The sequence below is a fragment of the Podarcis liolepis genome (genome assembly GCF_965112155.1).
Source record: "Podarcis liolepis genome assembly, chromosome: 3".
Taxonomy (NCBI): Eukaryota; Metazoa; Chordata; class Lepidosauria; order Squamata; family Lacertidae; genus Podarcis; species Podarcis liolepis.
In genome coordinates this window covers 63593910-63621406 of record NC_139557.1, presented here as the reverse complement: position 1 = coordinate 63621406, position 27497 = coordinate 63593910, and the positions used below count along the sequence as shown (strand labels likewise).

The 27497-nt window shown below is 42.6% G+C and overlaps 1 protein-coding gene across 1 annotated transcript; it reads left to right on the top strand.

Moving 5' to 3' along the window:
• Positions 1–26683, top strand: TXLNB (taxilin beta). Its single transcript, XM_083495011.1, has 10 exons — positions 1–781; positions 4677–5132; positions 6357–6448; positions 9214–9384; positions 13999–14193; positions 15780–15899; positions 19436–19510; positions 21257–21349; positions 23317–23412; positions 24990–26683. The coding sequence occupies exons 2-10, from the start codon at positions 4691–4693 to the stop codon at positions 25593–25595; spliced, it is 1890 nt and encodes a 629-aa protein (XP_083351137.1). The 5' UTR covers positions 1–781; positions 4677–4690; the 3' UTR covers positions 25596–26683.
• Positions 26684–27497: the final 814 nt, after the last annotated feature.

The window sequence follows — 27497 nt, the reverse complement described above, 5'->3', positions numbered from 1 at the left end:
AAGGGGGCTGAGAGCTGTCAGGAAACCCCCTTATTCACCTCACAGGGCTACAATTTCCAGAGTTCCCTGGGAAAGAGGGATTGATGGTGAAAGCATTCAAAGATTAGCAGCTCTGTGGGGGAAAATAGGGGTCTCCTAAGCAGAGGTGGAGCTAGCTACTCCGGCCCCCGGAGTGGCGCACATGTTGTGCACCCGGGGGCGGGGCTAGCTGCCCATGGGGGTGGGCTGAGCGTCCCAGGGGGGCAGCGTAGCGACGTCACCCCCCCCAGGGATGACACCCAGCGCAGTCCGCACCTCCCACACACCCCTTCCTCCACCTGTGCTCCTAAGCAGTCTCAGCACCCTTAACTTCCTGCTGCCATTTGGGAACAGCATTCTGGAGAAAGGGCAAGCGGAGGACAAGGGGCTTCTCCCTTGGTTGCCGGGAAGAAGGCAATCCTCACAATTCTTGGGAGCAGGGGAGCATGCTTTCAATGTACGGTGTGTGCAGAGTGCAACTTTTCCCTGCCTGTGTGTTGAGCTGCACCTGCTGAAATTCCTTCATCATTCCACACAGCTGTTAAAGGCCCAAGAGCTCTGTTCTATTTGGCATTTAGTCTTGGGAGCTCGCAGCCAAACTCTGGAGAGGAGTATTCTTGCCTGCTGTGTCATCCACTCCTCCCGCCCTCTGTGGCAGGAACAGAGGGAAAGTTTCCTATTGCTGTTGGTTCTCCCTTTCTTGTCGTTCTTTTGGGCCTCCTCCTGCCATCTTCTTCTCTTCTGCTCCTTGTTCTCTCCCCAGGTAAGTGTGACAAAGTCGATAGCTGGCAGCATGGTTGAGAGACAACTATGGAAGTTTTCAAACAATATTTTGGTGCACAAGCTTTAAATAGTGTGAGCATGTGATTGCGACTATGGGAAAAGAAACTTCAGCTGCAAGCCCGTATCCACTAACCTGGGAACAAGCCCCACTCAATTCAGTGGGCCTTACATTTGAGTAGTCACATATAGAATTGCATTGTAAGGTAAATAGCCTTACCGGAGCTTCCAGTGAAGGAGACCAATGTGAAGTTGATGTTTTTGGAGGAGGGAAATTTAAAGCAGGATTAGGCTAAGACTGTGCGGTATGAGGAAACTCTTGTGTTTTCGTTGCAAAAATAAATAATGGTGGTTAAGATTTAAGCACAAAGCAAAGAAGCCTATATGTGTTTCTAGAACAGTTTTGGCTTGGGGGCTGTTTTGAAACTCTGACACTATGGATTTCACATCTCTGTGAATTCATTGTGCATCAGAGTGCCTTTCCGACGTCCGTTTTGACAAACTACAGTGCTTAAAGCCTTACAGAAATTGCACAACTGTAATTCTGTATACAGAAGAACCATGCAGCAAAAGCAGCACTGGACACTGGACACAACAGGTGTGTTGTTTAGCTTTTGACAACAAACAATAACAGAGGCGCACTGTTTGCTTTTCTCTGTGATGCTTAACTTTTAAATAATCTGTACTCAGTGGCTGACAGTGTAAGCCTGTACCTGCTTACTTAGGGAGTAATTCTCACAGAACATAGTGGGACTTGTTTCCAAGCACATAGGCCTAGGATTTGGGCTGTGAAATATACCTATGGTGAGCTGGCATGGTAGAATTCTTTATTTGATTTGTTGGGTGAATGTGAGGAATAAAGGCAGTTATCAAGGATCATCACTGTCATCCTTTTTTTAGATGGGCTTAAAATAACTCATGACTTCAGAGCAGGTGCCATGTGTCTTTCTGTTGGATTTGAGGAGAGGGGGGCGGAAAGCTAAAAATAGGCAAGTCCTGCAAACTTCTGAACTCCTCTACTGGGAGAAAAAGACCTTGTGACAAGGAAAGTGGCACTTTCTGTAATTCATCCCTGCAATAAAGAGGAAGACCCAAAACACATTTTTTAAGGCAGCTTGCTTCTGTTGGTTGATCAGTTGTTCAGAATCTATTTTAACATGAGTGCCAAGTGCAGTGAATTGGTAAGAGAAGCTTAGAAAGGGAGCTCCCTCTTGGAAAGGGAGAAAACTTTTGCTCCGACGGTTAACAAGAACACCATTGGAAAGGAATGTGTTAAATAACTGCTGTGTTTTTAGTGGTAAACAAACTGGGTTCAGCCACAACCTCCTGAAGTGGGTCAAATACAGGTTAACAGCACAGGGCTTCCCCCTGTATAAACGTACTCTTTCCACATCAGTATACCTGTGTATGGGATACACTACTATCAAGCTGTGGTTAGCAAGTGGACTTAGGTGCATAGGTTAAAGCTGCACATGGCTTGCTTATTTTATAAACTAGATCCGTTTCCTTTCTGCCACAAAAGCAATATATTCTTGCATGCTACCCCAATCTCTGAGTGGCATGAGATTCCAGGGATTCCAGGCGCATACCCAGAGTTCGTGTTTCCTTTTGGAAATGAGGCACAGCAGAGACTGTGGTGTCTTTACGATATATGGTTTATTTACACATTTATACAACCGAGCTACGATGGAGGCGTTCACAGCATTAACACCCCAAAAGGGTCTTGTTTCTCCCATAGCTCAATCCTTGGATTCAAACAGAAATCAAGCATCGCTCTCAAACATTGCGCTGACTCTCTCTCTAGCTTACTACTTTACTTCTAGATTACAAAACTCTGTCTTTGTCTACTAACTAACTGTGAATGGTCAGCAGGTCTTGAGGCAGATACGAAGATTATGCCCATGACTGGTGTGGGTTGCAGTTCTGCAGTCTATCATGTCTAAAATGGCCTTTTATTTATTTATTGTTTGCATGGGCCCTACATGGGCCCACCACTTAGTAAGGAGCCTGCAGACTTTTACTTCAGCTTCAGCCCTGACAGCCACCATTGATCCTGAGACTAAATAACAATACGAGGATTCTTCTTCTGCATTGAGCTGTCCTCAAAGGCTGCTTGGGACAGTCAAACCTCTTACGTCCACCTCTGCTCGCGTCCATTTTGCCCAATGTCTGTGGCAAACCCGGAAGTAACAGGCAGGTTTGCCACCATTCACACATGCGCAGGAGCAGCAATCGCCATTCGCACATGCGCAGAAGTGGGCAATCACCACCTGCACACAACAGCGCCTCTCTCAGCAACCCGTTTCAACTTCTGGACGGGCCTCCAGAACAGATTGTGGTTGTGAGTAGAGGTTCCACTGTATTTGCATCTGTTGTAGCACATGGGGGACTGTCTTCTTCGTAGTGACTTGGGCCCACTATACCATAAACCTGGTGCCCTCTAGATGTTTTGGGTTACATGTCCCATCAGCCCAAGGCAGCATTGCAAATAGTTGAGAATAATGGGAGTTGTAGTCTAACAAGAAGATTGGGGGAAGCTGCTCTATGATATGTTGATCCCAGTTTCTCTCTCCTTCCTTATGTTCCAATCACAAAGTCTGTGATTTTCTACCAGCAATTTCTTGATGATGCCCTCTGTCGAAGGTAAAATTGCCACAGTAAATCAAAGAGGGGTTTTTTACTAACGTGTGCTAAAAAGAGATAGAGAGAATCAACAGTCGGCAAAATAATGGGGCATGGCTTTTTGTTCTGCAAAAAAATAATCTTTTGGGGATTAAGGGTTTGGTTTACTAATGGGAAATGATTTCTTACATAGAAATTCACGGCAAATTACTGGGAAGAAATTCCCCTCGGTTTGAGTACTTTCAAGTTAGATCATGCATACAGTAATACGTTGGATCAAATTGGCAGACAAGACATGTGACAGAATTTGAACCACAGTAATTATGAAGATCAAGAAACGTATGTCTGCAAAAATACATTGCCTGCTTAATAGAGATGACACAGAACCAGAGCAAATAAAAGACTAGATGACAAAATGGGCTCAAAATATTGGAGAAAGCATACCACTCGTTACCTGGGATATTCTGTGGTAAAAGGCACATTGGTTCTCCTTAGATATGGGAATAAGCGGAAATTCCTTTATCACCCCGGTTCAAATACAAAATATATAAATAAAAATTAGCCTCTCACACACTGGAACTACCAAAAGGAAAAAGGAGATTGCTTTCATATATGATGTAACAAAAATATATCTCAGGGGAAAAGAATGAGACAATTTAAAAAACCTTAAGGTGTGAAATTCCTCTTCATCCTTTGTTCTTGTTGAACTATGGAAAGTTTGGCTATGCCAGAACATAAAGCATTAGCTGTAATAAGAATAAATGTGCTGGCTGAAGGAAATTTTCTCTCTTTTTTGCAAGAAAATATTGTGATTTATTGATTAAGGAAATAACTCTTCTCAGCTTCCCATTTCTTGTACAATGAAACAGTCCTCTGAAAAGCCTTTAGGCAAAGCTGAAATGAAACAATGAATACCATGACTATGACCAATGAATCTTGTTTAGATAAATCTATTGGTGCTAAAAGAAAGACTGTGGCCAAGTAGCTTCTGATTAATCGCCATTAATTGGGACAAATGCACAAAACCTACAGTTTTTCCAGAGGGCTTCAGTGAATGGCAAAACTGTTTGGATGTGTGTGGAAGGAAGATACATGAAAGGGCTAAATAAATAAATATCTAGGTTGTCTAAGATGCCAGTTAAGCTTGTGCTAAATATAATATTTACTACTATCAACAGGCATGGCCTTCTTTGGCAGTTTTTACTCTATTCTTGATTGCTGGTGTAGCTAAAAGCCTAACTTTGTCTCACACCCAGGTAACATCCCTAGAATGGAACATGACCAAAATGGAGCTGGCCCTCAGCCTGACCAGCAACCCCCACCTCCCATAAGCAGCTCTGAAGCGCTGCCTACTGAGAATGGTCTAGAGAAACAAAGTGAAAAGTCGCCTCCGAGGCCTCTGTCCCCTGAGAACGCAGCGCATTCTCAGCCTGAAATAAAGCTGTGCGATATATCTGAGGAGCTGAGCCGACAGCTGGAGGACATTATTAAAACCTACGGGTCAGCTGCCAGCCTGGTGGAGGAAAGGAATGCTAAAGCGACAACAGACAGACCTGAGAAAGGAGATTCCTTTAATAATGAGGATGGAGAATATGAGGATGCCCATGACGAGGCTGAGAAGGAACAGGCAGCTTCTGGGGATGCATCTGGATCAAAGGAATCCAGCAGCCAGAAAGACCAGAAGCTGGAAAAGAAAATCCTGAAGGGACTAGGCAAGTAGCTCCTTGCGTAACTGGAATGCAGAACTTAATAGGACTCATTGGCTATGTTGGAAAAGGCGCCGCAGTGGTCGTCTCATTAACATTTAATTGTTTGGTACCAAAAGTACACATTTTCTTCTTGTCCCTGGCAAGAAACCAGTTTTTATTTTCATTTTTAATATGTGATGCAAAAATGGACCTACATGGCAATTAACTGATGGTACAATTCTGTACATCACACCTAGACTTGTATAATTTGTGGGTGCAATAATGCAAAGCAGCATTTACCAGCAGTTCTCAGCCTGTGGGTCCCCAGATGTTGTTGGACTACAACTCCCATCATCCTTGAGCTCTGGCCCTGCTAGCTAGGGGTGATAAGAGTTGGCAGGGGGTTGGACTCGATGGCCCTTGTGGTCTCTTCCAACTCTATGATTCTGTGATTCTAGTCCAACAACATCTGGGGACCCACAGGTTGAGAAAGGCTGATTTAGGCTATTATTATTATTATTATTATTATTATTATTATTATTATTATTATTACAGTCATTACTTGGAAGTTGAACAGAATCCATCCAAAAGTCCATTCAACTTCCACAGCATTCAAAAACCAAAGCTCAGCTTCTGATTGCAGGAGCTTCCTGCAGCCATATCAGAAGCCCTGTTGGACACTCAGCTTCCAAAAGAACGTTCAAAAACCGGAACAGTCACTTCCGGGTTTCAGTTATTTGGGAGAACTAGGCTGTTAGAAAACCAAGGTACGACTGTATTAGATTTATATACCGCTTAATTGCTAAAGTGTCTTCTTCAGTGAGTGTTTCATCCATCTTGAACTTGCACTAGGCATCATACAAAAAATTAGTCTGGCTGTCTGGCAAAAATGTGGAAATAGAACCACTGCAACAAAGATCACCAACCTTTTGGAGCCCATGAGCCCATTTGCCAACCAGAAAGCACGTGTAGCACATGGGTAACGTGTGGGTAGCCACAAACAGTGTAGCACAAGGGTGCAACAGTGACAACCCCTATGCTACTACCATACTTAAAAGAAGGTCACCTGAAGTTGCTTCAAAAGCGCTTGGTAGAAATCTAAAGAGAAATGTTCCACACAATCTGCTGCTAACATTTCTGAATATAGAAGCCAAAACCAATCTAAAATGCAGCTTCCAGTTGCTACAAATTCTTGTATTTTGCATGAAGTGCTCTCTGTGAGAATGTCCTTTTTAAAAATTACTTCAGGAAAAGAAGCTACCCTGCTGATGCAACATTTGAACAAGCTGAATACCCCAGAAGAGAAGCTGGAGATCCTATTTAAGAAGTATGCTGAACTGGTTAGTATAGCAGCTACGGAGAAAGGATAGAGACAGCCCCACTTTAAAGTGTATACATCTAAAAATAATATTGTAGAGCTGGTGAAAGTGCAGAAAGGGGACAGCTAAAACAACTTTTCCTCCCCTGGGGGCTTTTTAGCAAGCAAGGAAGGATATGCTAAGTGTTTGAATTGATGCATGGTGTGAAGAAAGTAGATTGAAAGACGTTCTCTCCATCTCTTATAGAATACAGCCGAGGGTCATCCAATGGGGATGAGATGTAGCGATGGCCAGCAGCACAGACAGCTATAAAAGGGAATTAGGCAATATATTATTCACAGAATACCAGTTGCTGGGGTGCAACTTGTCCTCATGTCCTACTTGAGAACTTCCCTTAGGCACCTGGTTGGCCATTGTGGGAACATTAGGAAGGACCATAGCACCATGGCAGAAGATCCCAGGTTCAATCTCCAGGTGGGGCTGGGGAAAGTGCCTGGCCAAAACCCTGGAGAGCCGCTATTGAGCTAGATGGGCCAGTGGTCTGATTTGGTACAAGATGCCTTTATATGTTCTTAGCATATTCCTGGACTTGGTCTTATCCAGCAGGCAGGGCACTTTGTGTGCTCTTATATGTGATGTGATGTTGGGTTCTTGGGTTACAACCTGGGGGCTGATATTATGCTTCTAAGAGCCCTGCTGAAGCAATAAGAAGAGAGAATTACACACACACACACACACACACACACACACACACATGGTTTTCCCTTGGACCTCTCATTTAACCCCTCTAAGGTCTGGTGTTGTGGTCCAGCTTGAGGCAGCAAGTAGAGGTGAGGGGTGAGGATGAAGGAGCCGGGCATATATAAGGAATAGACCAGCATAGCTTCAGCTCCATCATGTCCTCCTCTTGCTTTATCAGGGTTGCAGCTTGGCAAGCTTAGTTCTGAGACACTATATTGTTAGAGGTTTGTGGGTGCTGAATGCCTTGGTTTAGTAGTTGGAATTTAATTAGAGCTTGTGTGTTACAACCGGGGGAAAGCCGGACTCTGTGTGTTTTAAGATAGATTCATATGTGTATTTCCCCTGTGTGCTAGACACTTCTAGTCATTAACATTAATTAATTATGCTGGGCAAACTTCCTAAGTTGTGTCTTAGGTGGTTCTTAATCCTTGGAAATCAACAGGAGTTGAAAGGTAATGGAGTCAGCCTAATTTCCTTTGAGGGGATGGCCTGGGGATAATGAGCCACTACCACATCAAAGGGGCAGGAACTCTCCCTATGTTAGAAAAGGCAGAGACAATAAATGCTAAGGGGGAACTGTTTGACAGGAGGAAGTTAGGGGTCAGAAAGAGGCATGACTGGTTGCTGCTGGCTGCAATGCTGCAGTTGTTGTGAGAGGAACAGAAACTGATGCTGCAGAACCTCTCAAATCTACACTCAGGTTGTATATATGTGCAAATAAACCACATATCATAAAGACACCACAGTCTCTGCTGTGCCTCATTGTCCAAAAGGAAACACAGATCCTGGTAAGTGTGCCTGGTACCCCCAGAATCTCACACTTCTCAGAACATTATAAAAGCAGAGATCAAGTTCAACAGATACCATATAATACAAAGAGTCCGATATTATAGAGAGATACGGAATAAGCCATAAGATATTAAAATAAAAACTTTAAAAAAGCATTATCCAGAATATTTTTCAGGAGTAAATTGGGCTGAGGGAGGGGAAACAGCATTTTGGTTAAAAATGTTTTTAAAGGAGACTGTAAAAATAGATAAGGCAGAACATTTGCTGTTGAAGTGATGTATGTCCACCCTTGTTTGATAAACCTGGACAGGAATGACTGAAGAAGGCCTGTTTTGACCACCAATGCAAAGCCTTCCAGCTTCTCCAGGGGGGAAAGGAGCGACCACAAGTCAGATAATTGTTTTCCTTTCAGCAAGTGTTAAAATTACTTTATCATTTTTTAAAAAATGAAAAAGGCCAGCTACAAACCTCAAACCACCTATTCTGAAATGAACAGTTACAGCTTCAGGTTACAGGAACCAGACTTTGGTCTGACCTCATATTTCCTTTGGCCAGCATCTATTTAATTTGGAACAATTTCTTTTGGAGCTGTCCACCTTTAAGTATTGCTTATTGAAATCTTGGTTTTTCAGCCGCTTTCTTTTATCATTGTCTTGTGCTGTGCCCAAGGGGGATGACAGCTTAGCAAAATCTATGCCTGGGCTGAGATGAGTGAGGTCAAGGAAGCTGCTGAAAGGTCTTGCAGTGATGTCATGGGTAACATTGTCAACTTTTAAAGTGAATTTTAGTCTTGTGCCTCTTTACCAGCTGTGAAGCCGTTAGTAGGTGGTGATGCTTATCTCAGTTCTATAAAAAGCTTTGCCTGGTGATTTCTGCATAGCAAGCTGCTGTTAAAAAGTGCAAGCTCAGGCAGCCAGGACAATTCCCTCCATTCCCAGAGCAGATGCAAATGCCGGTCATGGCCACCATCCAAGAGTTCTGCTTTCTAAAGGTAGAAACCACTATACAGCTAGTGGCCTGATTTGTTAGGAAAGTGGTTTATTAGGAACAGGATCGTTGTCCTAGCAACTTATCAATCAATTAAGCACAACTCTCATTTTATCTCTTCGCTGTAAAAATAAAATGAGAAAGGTTTTCCAGCAGTCATGGGAGGCAGATGATTTAATGGTTCCCTGCAGCAAACCAGAACTCCCACTCAAATAAATATTAGTTTCTGTTTCTGTCCTCCCTTTACCCCACCCCCTTTTATTTTTTAGCTGGAGGAACATCGTGCTGAACAGAAGAAACTAAAGTATCTGCAGAAAAGGCAGGCACAGCTCACAAAGGAGAAGGACCAGTTGCAGAGTGAACACAGTAGAGCCGTCCTTGCCCGAAGCAAACTGGAAAGTCTCTGCAGAGAGCTACAAAGACACAACAAAACCCTGAAGGTAAAACAAATCCACACTTCCTCTTCTCCCGTTGCTTTCCCCCTGGGAAAGCCACTCTTAAACCATTCAGAGCCGTGCTTTATAGGCATGGAACAAGGCCTGAGAAGAACATACTGACAACCGCACTAACTTGTCTATTCCCAATCCAGAAAGTCTGGCAATTTGTAGTCCTGTGGATAAGTGAACTGTCTTTATCAAGGAATTTTAAGCATTCTCAAATCCCAATTCAATGGTCTTCAGAAGATGCCATGACACTATTTCAAATCAGTTTAAATATATTGTTGCTGTTGGCCAAGGATTCTCTTGTGCAGTAGATTAGTTTTTCAATGGCGGTCAATGTTTGGGAGTCAGCTGGCAAACTCTGACAGGTTTGGAGTGTGTGTGCAGAAATGGCTGTTTTTATGTTATTGGAAGGGAGAGAAAAGAGGGCTGTGAATTAGCTCAAGTCTGGAAATGCTTGAAAGTACAGGACTGCTTTTTGAATAGCCTGGTCACTGCCTCAAGTTTTGCTCATATTTGTACATTTGTAAGCAAAGTAAATGTAGGTTTACCATTGCTCCAAACCCATTTTGTGCTGCCCAGGCAACTTTACAATAGTATAATGTAGATGTGCTCCCTGATTAATGTTTTGTTTTGTTTTGTTTTGTTTTTGAGTGACAAGCATGCTGATTGGAGTGCACCTTGTTCTAAGGTTACCAGATTTTTTTCCATGAATCCCGGGACACTTTTCAACTTCAGTCAGAATGGATGGATTTTGTCAGGGGACTGATTTGTAAATCTGGGGACTGTCCCCGGGAAACGGGGACGTCTGGTAACCTTACCTTATTCCCACCTCTCACATTAGGAACAATGACCATCTCCTAGTTAGTTATTAATGCTGTGCCATAATTGCAATTTTTGGGCTGTGCTATTGTTTCCAGTATTTACAGTATTTTGTGCTAAAATGACTGAACCGTAAATATAGGTATATGGCCCAGATTGAGCATATGGTAAATTTACCCAGCATCTCTCTGGATTGCATTATGAGATTCCTGTTGATTTATGTATGACAGATGTGGGGAAGCTTCCAGATGTTGATGGACCACAACTCTGTCATCATCAATCATTGGCTATGCTGCCTGGGATTGATAGGAATTATAGTCCAACAGTATCACAGATGCCCATCCGCTATTGTATGGAAACCAGTGTCATGTTAACAGTGCTTTTGATTGCACCTGGAGTGAAAGAAGACAGCTTTGCCCCCTGTTAAGGAAACAAATTGCAAGGCATTGAGGTGGGCACTTTGTGCTTTGCTCAGTTGTGTTGCACCAGTGAAGCAAATGACAGAATTATTTGTATTGCCAGGCCAAAGTGCTTTTTAGATATTTGTGTCCTTCTTGCCAGCAGCGTTTTAGCACTGAGGCACTTCTGCAAATATCTATTGCAAGACAAGCCACAGAATGTATATCCAGTCATTAAGTAAGACTGCATGCCTGCCTCACCATGCTAACTGGGATCTAATAAGTGCAGCCAATGCATTTAATTTTGGTAAACCAATTTGGCACTGGGAAAGACCTTTTACTTGACCCACCTCTGGGGTTGTTCTTTTATTTTTGTATTTCCCATGTGTCTCTCTGACATAACATTGCACATGTTCAAATGGGAAGATGTTGAAACAGTGGCAATGGGGACCTATATGCAATGAATTTATGCTATGCTGCCACTGTACTGTTTTAAATGGCCGGCCAGCACATGGGTGCATAGTCTAATAATTGCTCCCAATCCTAGCTAGAAAACAAACAAACAAATGAAATACAGTGGTACCTCTGGTTACAGATGCTTCAGGTTACAGACTCCACTAACCCAGAAATAGTACCTCGGGTTAAGAACTTTACTTCAGGATGAGAACAGAAATTGCATGGCGGCAGCACAGCAACAGCGGAAAGCCCCATTAGTTAAAGTGGTACCTCAGGTTAAGAGCAGTTTCAGGTTAAGAACGGACCTCCAGAATGAATTAAGTTCTTAACCCAAGCTACCACTCTATATTATATCAGCAATACTTCTAGTGTGTTGCAGCAGTGGAAAAGGGGAGGTAATCATTCCGAATCCTATGTGTGCTTACTACAAAGGAAGGGCTGCTAAATTCAATAGAACTTCATCCCAATTAAGTGTGCATAGAATTGGAGTCTCAGCAACATTTCTGCAGTCTACACATCCATGTTTGTGCCTTTTGGATTAAATGAATTGCAGCCAAATACTGCTTTCTTAATGTATTTTTTGTCCGTTGAGGGTACCTGATACCGTGGCATGGGGACTACCTTCAGCTTAAAAGTACTCTGCTAGAAACCTTAGTCTTAATTCAGTTACTATATCTTCTGTAACAATAAATCTTTGTTTGTGTTGGCCTGCCCAGATGTAACTCCTTGCTCTTTTCAAAGCGGCTATCTCATTAGTGGATGTTTTTATGCTCATTATCTGGCATCTACAGTGCACTCTTTTTTTGCAGGATAGACTGGTGACAACTCCCATTTGTTCTGCAGCAAAAGTGAACCGTATAAGCAGCTGCCCTGCTGTTTTTGATATTGTAATCTGAATTAAAGTGGCATCTTAAGTCTGACAAGTGAGATGGAGCCATGCAGCTCTATCCCTCTCTACTGGCCAACTGTTGTCTTGAGTACAATACAGGGCCCAACTCCACAACCTTTCCAGTATTATAGCAATGGCCAGGAGCCCTGCCAGGCACCGTGGTACAAGTTCATTGCTCAGAGTCAACCCACCAGCACACGGCCAGCAGTTTCTGGTAGGAAATCCTTTGTTCCCAAAGTCCATGAATCCTGAGAATAAAATGCCAGCTACAGACATGGGCTGTTAGTTACTGCCTTCTTGATCAATATACTGTCAGCATTTGCCTGATTTTTGGCAGAATGTGACTGAAATTAATTGTGTGCCTCCACCTTGCTTCCAGAATAGGGCCAGGGAGGCTGCATAACATGAGAGGGCTGCTGCTTAACAGGAGAACCCTTAAAAACATACACCCACATAGATACACACATGCGCCCACACACACAAAATCTAGTGGAATAGAACAGATAGACCCACACACTCCCAAACCCCTTAAATACAGGAGATAGTGGCGTACAATGGTGTAGTGTTCAATTTTGAAGTGCAGGAGCTCATCAAGAAAGCTCTCAAAGCAATGTTCCCAAGAGGAGTCACAGGCATTCTCGTAGTACCCAAATTATTAGGAACACTGGAAGAACAATCCTATATAAAATTTCCAGGGAGTGGTTTCCACTGAACTCAGTGATTCTGCCTGCTTGCATTCAACTTGGAAGACACAGGGAGTCTTAACAAAAGATCACCAGCCTGTTGAAATGAAGGCTTTTTCTTGAGAAATGCAAAAGATCTTGCTAAGAAGTATTCCTGCTGAAATTGCTAGCATGAAGCCCATCAGAGGACAGAACTATCCAACCTCTCTTTGATTGATTGATTGATTGATTGATTGCTTTTTCCAAATCTGCTACAAATGAACTTGTCAGCTTTATCACCTCATTTATGTGACAGGGCAAGGAGGGTCCATTGGTCTAGTATATGGCAATGGTGGTTTTATTAAGTTGTGAATTGCCTTTTATATACCGTAACTCTCCAAGTGATTTGCAATCCAACAATAAGAATCTACTAAAAAAGATTTTTAAAATATACAAAACAACTGGAGGTGGGATTAAAAGCACTACAAATAAACACCCAATTTTTTCATATAAATGGAACAGTTTGTAGAAACAAAAATGTCTTGTTTCTAGAAAGTATAAGTAGTGCACACCTGTACAAAGGGTGGGTGCTTGTCATATCTCTACAGCCTCTAAGGTAGGAATGGGGAACCTGTGGCCCTCTAGATGCTGTTGACTCCAACTCCCATCATTGTGCTGGCTAGAGATGAAGGTAGCTGGAACTGCAGCAACATCTGGAGCGCCACAAGTTCTCCATCCCTGCTGTGTGTCTACAAAGTTGACTTCATGGATCAGAAAAGGAATGGGTGCGGGGGAAAGAGGGTGAAGAAAGGAAGACAAATGTTGTCTTTTATGCATAGGTTCATATATGTTTACCCCGTTTTTTGACCTTCGTCCAAAAGTCGCCTTCAACGATTTACCACACTTACCATGAAATAAAACCATCAATATTTTAAACTCAGTAAAACACAACTGGAAAACTTGCATAGTGGTACAATCCTGTGCAGGTTTCCTTGGAAAGAAATCCCACTGTGTTCTGTGGTGCTTACTCCCAACGAAAGAAATAAAATTTAAGAAAGCTTTCCCCTTCCTTTTTACATATACAGAGACAACAAGGGAGGGAAACCAGTTTGTAATGTTTATTTAATTGCTGTTGCAAATTCTAAGCCCTCAAATCAAAGCAAGAAACATTTCAATCTCAATATCGTAAATGAGGCACAATAATGAATGTGCCCCCCAAAGTCATTATTTCATCTGCCCTCCCATTCCTGTTTGAAGGGCACCCAAATCCCCCCCACCTGCAAAAGGATGCGTCTCTCACTCATTCACTACAATAACAAAAATCTGGATGCTAATTATCTCCTATGGAAATAATATCATTTGCTTTTATTGGAATATTGCATTACAGGAGGAGACCCTTCAGCGAGCAAGAGAGGATGAGGAAAAAAGGAAGGAGATCACTAATCATTTCCAAGGCACCTTGAACGATATCCAGGGGCAGATTGAGCAGCAAAGTGAAAGGAACATGAAGTTGTGCCAGGAGAACAGTGAGCTGGCAGAGAAATTGAAAAGTATCATAGATCAGTATGAAGTCAGAGAGGAGGTGAGAACAACATACAAATACTGCAGAAGGCTAACTTGTGCCAGATCTGTTGCCGTAATTTCTAGTCTTCTCTGTTCATTCCTCTTGCAAGTGCATTCAGCTTTTGGCAAAAAGCAGCATAGCTATTTAGTGTATATGCTCACCCACCCATTCACTGCAGGTAAGTTTCAAAAAGCATCTCTAAAGACATATGCAAACCAAGAATCCTTCTCCCCTTACATGCCCAGCTTTGGAGCACAAATTAGTAGCTTATTAATTTGGTTATTTATTGGAGTATGCTCCATACTGGGTATACACAGGGCATCTAAAATCTAAATTTTAAATATCTAAATTAGATATTAAATATCTGAATTAAATATCTAAATTAGATACCTTGTTTTTAAAAACTACCGTAAATCACCAGGTTTCATTTCCACTGGCACTGTCTGTATGCAAGACATTAATAATTTTGAAATAACTTTACCTTACTATGAAATATTTGCCTTTGGCTGTTGTCACGCTGGTGACTGAGTGCACATGTGGCAGCTAGGTTTAAACAGGGTGAGGGAAGCCTGGGAAGCCTGAGAAGTCCCAGGCACAGCAGTCAACCCAAGCAGGTCTTCCAAGGATCTTCCTGTTGTCATTGCTGCCACTGGTGGAATGAAGGGGGGAAATGTCCTTGTTGTTGCCGCTGCTGAGAGAAGCCCCAGAAGAAGGTGGCAGGGACTGAAGGGAAGAAAGCCTTTCTGCCCTTCATTCCCACCCTGGCAGCTAGTGGCCCATGGTCCAAACAGGAAGAGTGAGTGAAGAGGTGAGCAGAGGAAGTGAGCCAGGCCCAGGCAGGCAGGAGGACGGAGTGGGTGGAGAAAGGGAGCACTCCCTTCCCAATATCACTGGCTGCTGCCCCTAACCAAGGGGGGAGGGAGGTTGGTGCAGTAAATGGCAGCAGGAGCATCAGATTGCCTCCACCACTGTACTCCCATGACTCACTCCTCCCCTTTCAGTTAAGTGTCAGTGACCCAAGAAGTCAATCAAGTAACAGTTACAGGGAACCAGGCAGAAGGCCTTCTCGGTAGTGGCACCCACCCTGTGGAATGCCCTCCCACCAAATGTCAAAAAGAAAACAACTACCAGACTTTTAGAAGACATCTGAAGGCAGCCCTGTTTAGGGAAGCTTTAAATGTTTAATAGATTGTTGTATTTTTATATTCTGTTGGAAGCCGCCCAGAGTGGCTGGGGAAACCCAGCCAGATGGGTGAGGTATAAATAATAAATTATTATTATTATTATTATTGTATCAGAGAGCTCCACCTGCATCATCTCAGCAGCCGCTACAGTTGGAGTTTAAGATGTTGTGTGGGGAAGAGTTCAGGGTATGGTGGGTAAGCAGAGTTGGCGAGCAAAGTGAGCAGGAGCAGAAGCCCCAACATTTAAATATGTCATGCTTACTTGACTGTTAACCCTGCTATATTCAGTCAGGCCAACCTTAGATAAATGTGCATAAGGACTGCAATTCCATATGGAATTTTTAAACTCTAAAAATCCATTATTTCTATAGGCAGGGAAATCACTACAAACAAAATGCATTGCAATGTGTTTTCTTCCAGCACCTAGATAAGATATTTAAGCACAGGGAGCTTCAGCAGAAACTGGTGGATGCCAAGCTGGAACAGTCGCAGGAAGTGATGAAAGAAGCTGAGGAACGACATCAGCGAGAGAAGGAATATGTAAGTACTTGCCTTTAGCTTTATTTTTCCCTTTAGGCCAAGCACAGGTCTGGAATGCCATCTTCCCATTTTAAGCAGTTGTTCCTGGTCTGAACTGAGACAAGTGGCCTCCTATCTTAGCACTGAGTGGGATCCACCCTGGTTTAAAATCTGTAACAATACACAAGCCGGTGCCACTGGGTCTGGTAGGGCAGAAGGCAGAGAGGAAAAGTAGGGGGCGCCTGAACCAATGGCAGGCAGAGGCAGCTAACTCTAGTTTTGCTTCCATTCTCTTCCCTGTTCCACAAAGTTGACACTGAAGCGAAGGAAGGGGAAGCTGACAAGCAGTTTCACCACTGGAGTGGTTGTAAGTTAGAGAGCAGTCAGGTGGGCTCAGGGCAGACTGAAGCCAGTGCAAACAAGCCTGCAGTTTGCTCAAGCATCTGATGCCCCCATGAGAAATGATGTTTGTTTGCCATAGCGATATCCTACAGCTCTCTGGGTACACATGCGGTTATCCATGCTTCTGCTTACTTCAGTCTTGTGATGTCTATTAGACCAAGGCAGGAACTAGCCTGAAGGCACCCAGTGAGATCCATGACCAAGAGACAATTCTGAATCCAGATCTTCCCAGTCCCAGCATTCTTCACACTAGGCTACACTGGCTGTGTTATGTTTTTGTGCACTAGGGCACTTGGAAATTATAGCTATATAAGCATGAAGCTTAGCAAACACAAGACTCCTTTAACATCTCTGCTTCTGTGCAGTCAAGTACTCCCCGACTGAATTATAACCTACCCACAAACAAATCAGAGTGAATGGTCAGTAGCCAGCTGTGTCTAACCTCTCCATGCTTTTTTTTTTTTTTTTGGCAAATAAATCCTGATGTCTGCTCAATAAACAGGTGATCTGGAAGCAGCCTTCTTTTCAGAGGACAAATTGAGAGCAAAAAGCAAAGGCTGAAAGCAAGAGCCATCAGACAATGGAATAGCTCTGCTGCCTCCCTGTGGCATAGGAGAAGCTGTTCTCACTCATATGGCATACTGGCTGTTTGTACAACTAGTCGTGTTCGTCATATTATTAAAAACTCAAATGTTCAATGCAGTACTCTTATCCTTACAACTTAAAACATGCCTTAGGAAACATTTTCCAGGGATGCACACCCCTTTTCCTAGTCATCATGAATTTCAAGAGCTCCCTAGACCTTTTATCATTACAAAACTGGCAACTACTCTTAGCTGCTGAGAGAAAGACACCCCCACCCCAAGATATACCCAAATTTCCCTAAGATAACCAGCTTAGTATCCATACAGAGGGGCTTGATCTAGCACTGATACAGCAGGTAACCAGTTACCATCAGCATCATACTTCATCCCCAAGATCAGGTCTAGATTTAAGTGGAGGCCATGACCGCATGCATTCATCCAGACAGGTATTGCTGCCACCGAACCAGCTTCAGCATTCGCATGAAGGGGGTCACTCCAGTTTCATTTTACTAACCCAGCTTAATGGGTCATTACTAATTTTTCTTTAGAAAGGGGAGGAGTTCCATTTTGACGGGTTGCTAAGCGTTTTGTCTGCAGGCTTTGGTTTCACAGGAAAAGGCTGCTGGAAAATACCTGGGCAGGTGGATGTTGTTACTGGTATTGCCTCAGACAATATGTGAACCAGTAGATAGAAGCAGGCTGACTTCTTAATCACGACTGCAGCACTCTTCTGGATGTTTAGTGACTCCTGGTAGAACTTTATGTCCAGAACCTTGAGGTTGTAAACTCAGTCTCAAGCATGACTGGAGGTTATAAATTTGTGAGTGGGGTGTTTGCTAGCCTTCTGAATTCATCTAGCTCCCCAAAGCAGACTTGCATTGTGAGAAGAGAAACTGTTAGGTCCCGTCCCCCCCCATGTTGCTTATAATTATACATATTTTTTTCCTGAGGCTCAAAGGTGCTAGATAGTCGCCACAGTTCCAGGCTCTTTGGGCAGCCTTGGCATTGACAGGCTCTGCATGACCCATTGCTACCTACAGCCACAGCAACATTTGCTCTCAACACCAGTGCTATCAGCTTATTAGAATTGCAGATGAACTCCAGGTTCCATTGACTAACTGGCAACTTCCCTCTGTCCATGTCTTGTGAATTCCCATTTATTGAAATTAGGCCAGAGCGCCTTTCTGGAGCAATGAAAATTGTCTGTGGTCATAAGAAGTTTGGAGAAGTTCTTCTCTGAAAGAGTTATTTACTACATCCCTGTCTTTTAATTAGAATGCCAGTTTAGACAGGAAAGTTCAGGCAGAAGGGAATCAGAGCAGCCCCACTGAGGCTGTGCTAAGCCTAGCCTGGAGCAGTTCAACTTTAACAAGATTCTTCGGACATTTCTATAATTCTAGGAGTGGGCAAGAGCTGAAGAACAAGCTTTATGCGTGTAAACTGCATTTAGTAGCACTGTACTGTATTCTTTACGAATTGGTTTCTGCTTTGAGTCCTTCCTCGTTTCTGCTTCATGTTTTATTAATAAAAAATACCAATATTTGTGTCTGGCTGAGCAGGTTGGCTTCTGAAGATTACCTCAGGCTGCATTTTTTATTTTGATTTTTTTAAAAAAAATAATGCTAATTTAAAACACTGCTTTGAACATTTGCTTTTATTGCAGGGTAACTCCTAGCTGTTTTTTAAAATAAATATTTAAGGATAACTTAAAATACATTTGCTACAGGACATCAATAAGACCAGAGAAGGGGGGGGACGACTGTTTAGTAAGCCACAACAGATTACTGGAAACAATTATTTCTGCCTCATCAGTTATGCTGGACTTCTTCAGCATCCCTGCTGGAATATGTGACAGGGAAGGCCTGATGAAATTTTTAAGCAGTGTCAAAACCCAGACAGTTTGCAGGATAAATGACTATCCTGAAGCCCGACTTGGCCCTCAGGCTATTCAGCATTTTGTTTTATACCGTTAAACACAACCAACCTGTAATTCTCCCAAAAGATTTTATTTTTATCTCACTTTTTTAAAAAAACCACTGGTGAAGGGGGTAAAAAAACCCCACACCCACCTATCATTTTGAAAGCCACACGAAACAGCCCTTGTGTATATTGCTTCACTTCATTGCTCTAGCTTTTGCAGCAGTTGTTTGAAAAGTTAGAATGCTAACAATGGCAGACCTTGGGGTCTCAAATTTCAGCAGTGCGAAAATTTGGTGTCCCCTGACTCTTTCCTTCTGTTCTACATCATAGTTGTGGCACCTCCAAGATAGTAGTGTGTACAGTGCTTTTTTTCTTAAAAAAAAATGTTTAGGGGTACTCTCATTTTCCGACTCATACTGAAATACTGCCCCTCAGTGAGGCCAAACTTAGATTCACATGTTTAGGGGTATGCACTGTGTGTGTGTGTGTGTGTGTGTGTGTGTGTGTGTGTGAGAGAGAGAGAGAGAGAGAGAGAGAGAGAGAGAGAGAGAGAGAGTGCTTTACAAGTAGATGAATGCTGGATTCTAAGGACTTTTGACCGAAATGAAAAGTCCAAGTATTCCACTGCTATTCCTTTTGTGTCAAACATAGCTACTTAACCAAGCTGCAGAGTGGAAACTACAAGCAAAAATGCTGAAGGAGCAAGAGACAGTTCTCCAGGCCCAGGTGAAGAACAGCTGCTGACTGTATGATGTGCCTCTTTATTTGAAGGGGGGTGGGAATGAATGTACTAAAGACAGGGGAGAGTTTAATATATGGTTGCGCTTCACGCTTCATTAAAGCATATCCTCTGCAAGCAAAGGTCAGATGAGCATGCACTTGGGAAGTATTTGCATTGATCTGACCATAAACTATGTCGCATCTCAAGGGGCGGAAAGAATCAAAACATATGATGACCAGGGTCAGAGGAATATTATTATTTTACTGTATTGGGTCATTTTCTCTTTACCTTTACACCAGCAATTATTTATTTAGTGCAGAGTGGGGAACCGATGGCCTTCCAGATTTTATTGGATACCAGCTTCCATCAGACGCAGCCAGCATGCCCAGTGGTCCCCGCCCCTGCCTTGGGGGCTTCTTCCATTGTCCCATATCAGAGGCTATTAATTATTTGTTCTCTTTTTTATTATTTTTGCAAGCTACTTTAGGTACGTTTCACTTTATGATAGTTTTATTTCTAATGGGTGGTTAGTCTATGGGCCATATCCAGCCCTCTCAATCATTTTAATCATTTTTTCGTGGTTTCCAACCCACCCTTTCCCCCATTTTTTAAGAAAAGTACTTTATTTAAATTGAAAATGCAAAAATATTTATGAACCCCTCCCTCTCCAAATGTGCCCTTTAAAGTAAACTAAAAAGTAGCTATACTTCCATCCCCTGGAGAGTTCATCCTTTGTCAGTGCAGCCCCCCAGCCAGAAAAAGTTAAGTCTCCCTTGTTTTATAAGATTATATATGCTGCTTTTTTATCAAATGATTCTCAAGGCAGCTTGAAATTGACTGTAATACCACATACCTCAAAAATGGAGGCAGACACGGGGCAGATCATATGGCAAGATGAGAGTTGTTGTTTTTTAATGGATACGTGATGTTCCTACTTCCTGTTTTCGAGTCAGTTACTCTTGTGTACCACGACTTGTCAGCTATAGAACAAGTAACAATAAGTGGAAGACTTGAGGGCAGGGATAGTCTTAGTACCAATCTTATTAATGCTCTCAGACTTGGAAGTTTTCCTAGATGGAGAAGGCATTTCAAGGTTTTAATGGGCAGCAAAGTAGTAACACAATTCCATAACTTGTTTTCATGTTTACAATAAATAGGTGAAATCATGCAAATGCTACTAAAGTCCCCCCCCCTTTTAATAAATTAATCCAGTAACAAATTTATTTAAGAGAGAGCCACCCCTGTTATGTACTGTGCCCTTATGACAAAATAGCAGAGGTAAGAGAAGAACTGGATTTATGAGATATTGAAAGACATAAGGGAGAGAAGACATAATCTGTCCAAAGGGAGGAAAGAACACATTAAAAAAATGCAAAAGTCTTCTTTTGCCCTGACCACTAGAGGTCCCTCCCAGACCTTATCAAGCTTCAGAGCATCCAGCACATCTTATTTACCTACTTTGAGTGATGCTGGTGTTTTAACCTAATAAATATGTGTTGGTTTTTTTGCTTCCAAGTGCCTTTTTCCTATTTTTAGTTTTTGATATCCTCCTCTCGAAAGATCATTTGCCCCAGATAGATTAAAATATTCTCTAAGTATAAAATAAATTATTTGCTAAAAATCACAGTCTCTTTCATCTTGCTCTCTACCTGCAATAATTTGAAGGTTTGGGCACGGGGTTCACCTTTCTCGTTGTGGAACTATGAACGGAATTTGTGGAAGTGACTTATGTTTCCTTTCTCTGAATGCAGCTTGCGCTCTATTCTGAACGATTTGAGGAGTTTCAGAAAACCTTGACAAAAAGCAATGAGGTGTTTGCCAGCTTCAAGCAAGAGATGGATAAGGTCAGTTAATACGTTTTGTCTCTCAAATCTGTACTGGAGGGCTTGCCATTTTGGTAGCGGAGGCCAGTGAATTTTCTTCAGGTTCACATGAGACTTTTTCTGTTATGGAATCAATCAGAAACACGTTGACATATTCCTGTAAGGTGCAATGGATACCATTAAGAGTCAAACTCAAACAATTGGATACAGGGCAGTATTGATATTTAATAAATAATAATAATTAACCCTGCATTGCTGTCACACAGGTGTGTATACCTTATCACCATTAAACATTGTTGGAGCACAGAAACTGCATTTAGTGGCCCAAGTATGAATAAGGCATTTCATCATCAGCATCATCAATTTGTGTGCCGCCTTTCCATAGTTAAAACAATGCTCAAGGCGAGATTTACATAATTACCAACATAACAACATAACAAAAGTCATAAGCAATAATTAAACACATCAAAAAGTACACAACCAAATGGAAAACCATTTCCACATAAATCATAAAATCTAAAACTAAGAATACAGCATTACTATCAGTCACAATATAAAATGACATAGATAAAAAATAAAAGCAATTTAAAAACAAAAATGGAGCCCTCTCTGCCCAGCAGCAGCAGCAACAGTCCTTTATGGAGCCTGTCAGGCCCCACCTTAAGCCAGGTGGAGAGAAGCAAGACAGAGCCCTTCAGGCTCTCATCAGGTCAGTCCTGCTGTATGATAATCTATTATTATTTAGCAATAGGTAAGAGAGGGTAGCTACTTTTTGAATGCTCTGCTGTGTATGGAAAGTGTGCTAGGGAGAAGAGATTTAGATCAACTCTCTTGACATACTAACTTTTCCACAGGTATTTACTTGCATGTCATTCTGAGCAGGCTGTCCTTCCTAAAACAGCAGCACAGATATCTCCCGCTGCATAAGTCGAGTATTTATGAGCCGTCTTGCATCCTCTGCGAGTACCTGCTCGCACTGCCAAAGTGTCTGTGGCTCCATATGACTTAGTTGTTCTGCCAGCTATCACTCACTCAGAGATTATAAATATGGATCAGAACAACTGACCCTTTTATTTTTTTTTAAGAAGGTGTTCAGTGCTGACACTGTTCCAGACTATCATGGGACAGCTTGTAATTTGTGCAAAGCACTTAAAGATTGATTTCGAAGCAGTAAATTGTTTCCTGTGTTAATTATCCACAAAACCACACTGCCATTAAGGTGCTGTAATGTTTGTGTTATTCATTTGAATTAAGTGACTAATTCATTGAAAGCAAGAACTAATAGAGTAAAAGAACTATAATGGATTGGCAGTGCTATTATAGATGCGTGTTGCTCTTGCAACAAAGATTTTGTGAAATCACTGACTTGTTACTGCTTTGAGGCAAGAATGTGTTCCACATACATGAGATATTGCTGTGTGCACACCTTGATGTGTGGGCTTTCAGTTGATCTCTGAAGAAAAGGAAACAGTAAATCTGACAGGCAAGTAGCACTTGGGGATCTAGTTGACAATGTCTTTTTATTCTAAGACCTTTATTTTCCACCATCAAATGTATTTTAACATGGGCAGAGTACAGTCAGAGATTTTTGTGAGCTGATCCCAAATTGATGTTCTCCCATTTTCATGGTATGATAAGTGATTACAGTTGTGCCTTGGCTCCCAAACAAATCAGCTCCTGACCACCACAAACCCAGAAGTGACTGTTCCGGTTTGGGAACTGTTTTTGGAAGCCGAACATCCATGACTTCCAATTGGCTGCAGGAGCTTCCTGCAGCCAATCAGAAGCTGCACTTTGGTTTCCAAACATTTTGGAAGTCAAATGGGCTTTTGGAACAGATACCATTTGACTTCCAAGGTACAACCTTACTGCCATAAGTCAAACTAGAACCCTTGACTATTGCCAAGGTTGAGATCAGCACTTGTTCACATGGGATAAGTGTAAATGCTGGCTTGTTCCTGATGCCAACTGGATTTTCCCCTTCTTAGATGACCAAGAAAATGAAAAAGTTGGAAAAGGATACAGCTACGTGGAAAGCAAGGTTTGAGAACTGCAATAAAGCTTTGTTGGACATGATTGAAGAGGTGAGAAACCATTCCTTGAACAATTTTAAATTGCAATCTGATAAATTGTTCTGAATAATAGCTCTCTGATACAGCTTCCATTGTAAAGTTCATAGAGCATTCATAATCGCAAAGGGGCCATAGTTCAGTGGTACAGCATCATCTTTGCATGGAAACAGTCTCAAGTCTCCATGCTTGCCTGAAACTCTGAAGAGCTTGTACCTGTCAGTGCAGACAATACTGAGCTAGACTGATCAATTCAGTCTGACTTGATGTGTGGCAATGCAATGGAAAAAGCAGTGGGAAACAGCTCCAAAAGCTTAAAATCACTATTTTGGGGAGGTTTCCCCAAAAAAGCTAGACAATTTTGGGGTCTTCCTAAAAAGTTTTGCAGGTGTCAGGAATGTTACATTTTGAAATATAGCAACAGAGGGTTGGGGTGGGTATTTTTAAGAGTGGTTAAAAAAAGATGGTCACCTTCTTGCAGAATGTTTTGGGAAATTACATTCTAACTTAAAAAAAGTAAAGGGACCCCAGACCATGAGGTCCAGTCGTTATTGGCCGAGGGAGCCGGCATACAGCTTCCGGGTCATGTGGCCAGCATGACTAAGCTGCTTCTGGCCAACCAGAGCAGCGCACAGAAACGCCGTTTACCTTCTCCCCACCGGAGCAGTACCTATTTATCTACTTGCACACTGACGTGCTTTCGAACTGCTAGGTGGGCAGGAGCAGGGACCGAGCAACGGGAGCTCACCCCGCCGCAGGGATTCAAACCGCCGACCTTCTGATCGGCAAGTCCTAGGCTCTGTGGTTTAACCCACAGCGCCACCCGCATCCCTAAATTCTAACTTAGTAATTGGCTAATTAGTGGCAGCTAATAAACGGGGGGGGGGGGCAAGTAGTTTATTGTATGTGGGATGCTTAAGCACCTGAATGACTAGCATAGAAATGTAAGGCTTTCGAGAGGAAGCAGATTGGTCTTAGTTCTGAGATGGGGAAGCTGCCAGTATGAATGGGCAGGGTTCTTTCCTGACTGTTTTGTGGCCTCTGGGCTGTGGAAGTAACTAAAAATAATGTATCACCTTTCTTTGCATGGATGATGTCGGGTGTGGAGAAAGCTATAACATTTTCTCTGAGCAAGATGGTTCGGGCAGGGAATTAAAAATATATAAACAGAGATGTTTTAACATGACATTCTACTTCTAAATTATCTGAACTTCACATTGCAGAAGTGAAAGTCTAACAGCATATGCTACGTGTAGTTTGTAACTTCCTGACTTGACTCCCTCCCCCCCCCCCTATTCTGGCAGTAAATGTTTACTTCTGTAACATTTGGCCAGCTCCAAAGATTTACATAAACTATTATAAAGACCCCAGGGCCTGTAGAACCACCCCAGAGAACTGTAAGACTGTGTCAGCAGGAAAAACACTTTGCAGAAGTGGCCAGGCCACTTCTTGATTGGGGAGGTCACTTTTCAAGCCATGTTCTTTAACCATCTTCCTGATTTTTTGCTTGATCTGTTAAACTGGCCCCTCTGGTTGTCCTGTGCCATTTGTCGACGCAGCAGCCTTCAAACGCTTTGTTTGCTCTATCACAGAAAGCCATGCGAGCCAAGGAGTATGAGTGCTTTGTAGTGAAAATTCAAAGGCTGGAGAATCTGTGCAGAGCTCTTCAGGATGAAAGGAATGTGCTGTACAAAAAAATAAAAGATGCAAAATTCCCTGAGGAGAAGGAGGAGGAGGAGGAGGAAGAAGAAGAAGAAGAACAAACACCACCCCCACAACTAAGTGGACAGGACGATGGTCTGAAAAATGAGGCTAGTGTGAGCTCCTCTGTTGCAGACCAGGCTGCTGCTGCTGAGCTACCTGCCACTGATGAGAATATTCTGAAGGATCTGGCTGCAGCTTTCATGGTGACCCATCATGAGGGAATGCTCCCAATAGCCGCTAATGTGGACACACCTGAAGCCCTGGTAGCCACTAATGTAGAAATGTCTGAAGAACCGTGTAATCTGCAAGCATGTGGCCCAGTTTGTCCCCCAGAGCCATTGCTCCTGATGCCACAAGACACAGAGAATCTCTCCATACAGCCAGCAGCATCCACACCCACAGCAGAAAAACATGAAGGGGACACGGCGAAACAACTTGCTCAGGGTCATCCGGTTCTGCCGTTGTTGGATGCTGACATGGAAGGTGTTGATTAGTATTAATGTGATTATATTTCTTTCCCAACTGCCATCCTTTCATATATTTTTGTTCTAATTATGCGGCTTTAAAATGTTCACAGATTTGCTCCTCATAATCGTGGGATGTGTCTTGTGTCTGTGACATCGAGCCCCGTCGGTAGCGATGCATTTTCAGTTTGCCCACTTTTTCATCAAATCAAATCAAAAAAGTGCTTTCCTAAAGTGTCACAAAACGCATAGTGTTTGGTCCCATCAACCCATTTTGAAAATCCGTAAGACTCCCTACTTTAAGAACTACAGCACTTTAATTCAACATGCTCTCACAAACACCTGAGCACGTTAGTTTGGTCTGAGGTGCCAGAATGTCACTTCTAAATATAGGAATAAATGTCACATGGGGGAAGCATACTTGGGGAAATAGAAGTGGAAAAGCAGTAATGTGAGGGTCAAATCTTATTCCAAAGTAACTACTAATTAGTCTATGATCTTCAAAACATTTTTGTTTGGACAGATTCTCCCGACTTCAAGCAATTGTGTGTATCCCTGGGACCCCGATTCTTTTCTTTACCCCCAACGCAATCCTTTTCTCACAAGGAAGAATAGTTGTCTATGAGTCGCTAATGAAGTGTTGTATACAGAGAGATATGAAAAATAGTTAATGAGATTATACTTTTACTGTAGGCTAGCCTACAGGCCTCTCAGTTTTGTTGGATTCCCAACGTCCATCAGACTTGACCACTGGCCTTACTGGTTGGAGCTGATGGGAGTTGGGAGTCCTACAGTATCTGGAAGACTATAGGTTAGCTGCCTCAACTGAACTATTTACCTATGTGCCTTGCTTTAATACTTTACCCTATGTCACTTAAAGTGTCACTATTTCAACATGTTTGGTCACAGTTCATCAATTTGTCATTAAGTCTCATTGAATTAAACATGTAACTGTGCCCTTGGTGGACTGCATAACATAAAAACTGAAGGAGGGTTTTTTCCCTTGTAGGATTAGATTGATTAAATCTGTAGAATTCTATCCTGAATTTGATAATTTAACTGTTTTGCTTGCTTATCAGTAGTTTAAACACTGAATTAATACAGTTTCAATGCCTACTACTTTTCTGCTTTCCTTGTTTCCTCTTTTATTGCCTGATTGTCCATTTTCTAACATTCCTACAAAACTTGTATTATATACAGGGGTTCCAAACACACATTTGCTGTAGGCCTCCTAATTATCAACCTTGATTAAGTGGTTTAGAATGGACAAGCCGTATGATACATTCAGTAATGAGAAAAACCAGCCTGTTAAGGTGGGTTGGTATTCTTTTTTCTTTGCATTGTAGGGAAGGATGGCAATGATTGGGAATCACCAGCATACAGGCATCATTAAGCCCAGCAAGGGTCCTAATTAGGCCCACGAGACCATTTTCCTCAAACCACATAGGCCTGCGCAACACCTAATGTCACAGGTGACATTAGGTGCTGGGCAGGTAAAGACTTGGCTAGCATCTAATACACTAGGGAAGTTCCCCATCAAGAACTCCTTAGTGCAGCCAGTGGGGCTGCTGCCAGGACCTATCAGCTGACAAGCGCTGACAGCACACCTTCAAGCACACTTTCTGTCAGTGCCAGGTTCAGCTCCTTTGAAGTCAACTGAGATTAGGACCCATGGTACCTGCCGGATCTCACCCTGATGGAGGCTTATCCATTTAGGCCATAACTGCAGAGGGATTTGAACCAGCGACCCCTCCCTGCCTCACAGTACAAATCCTTAGCCATTAAACTACACCAATTCACCTTTCAGTACTGCTGGCTAGATTTAGGACTCCTGGGAGAAGCCTAGCAGCTGTAAACATGTTTGAGGACATGTCTCCTTTGTAGGCATAAACTGGAGTAGACTTGTCCTTAGCATTGGGCAATGAATAAACC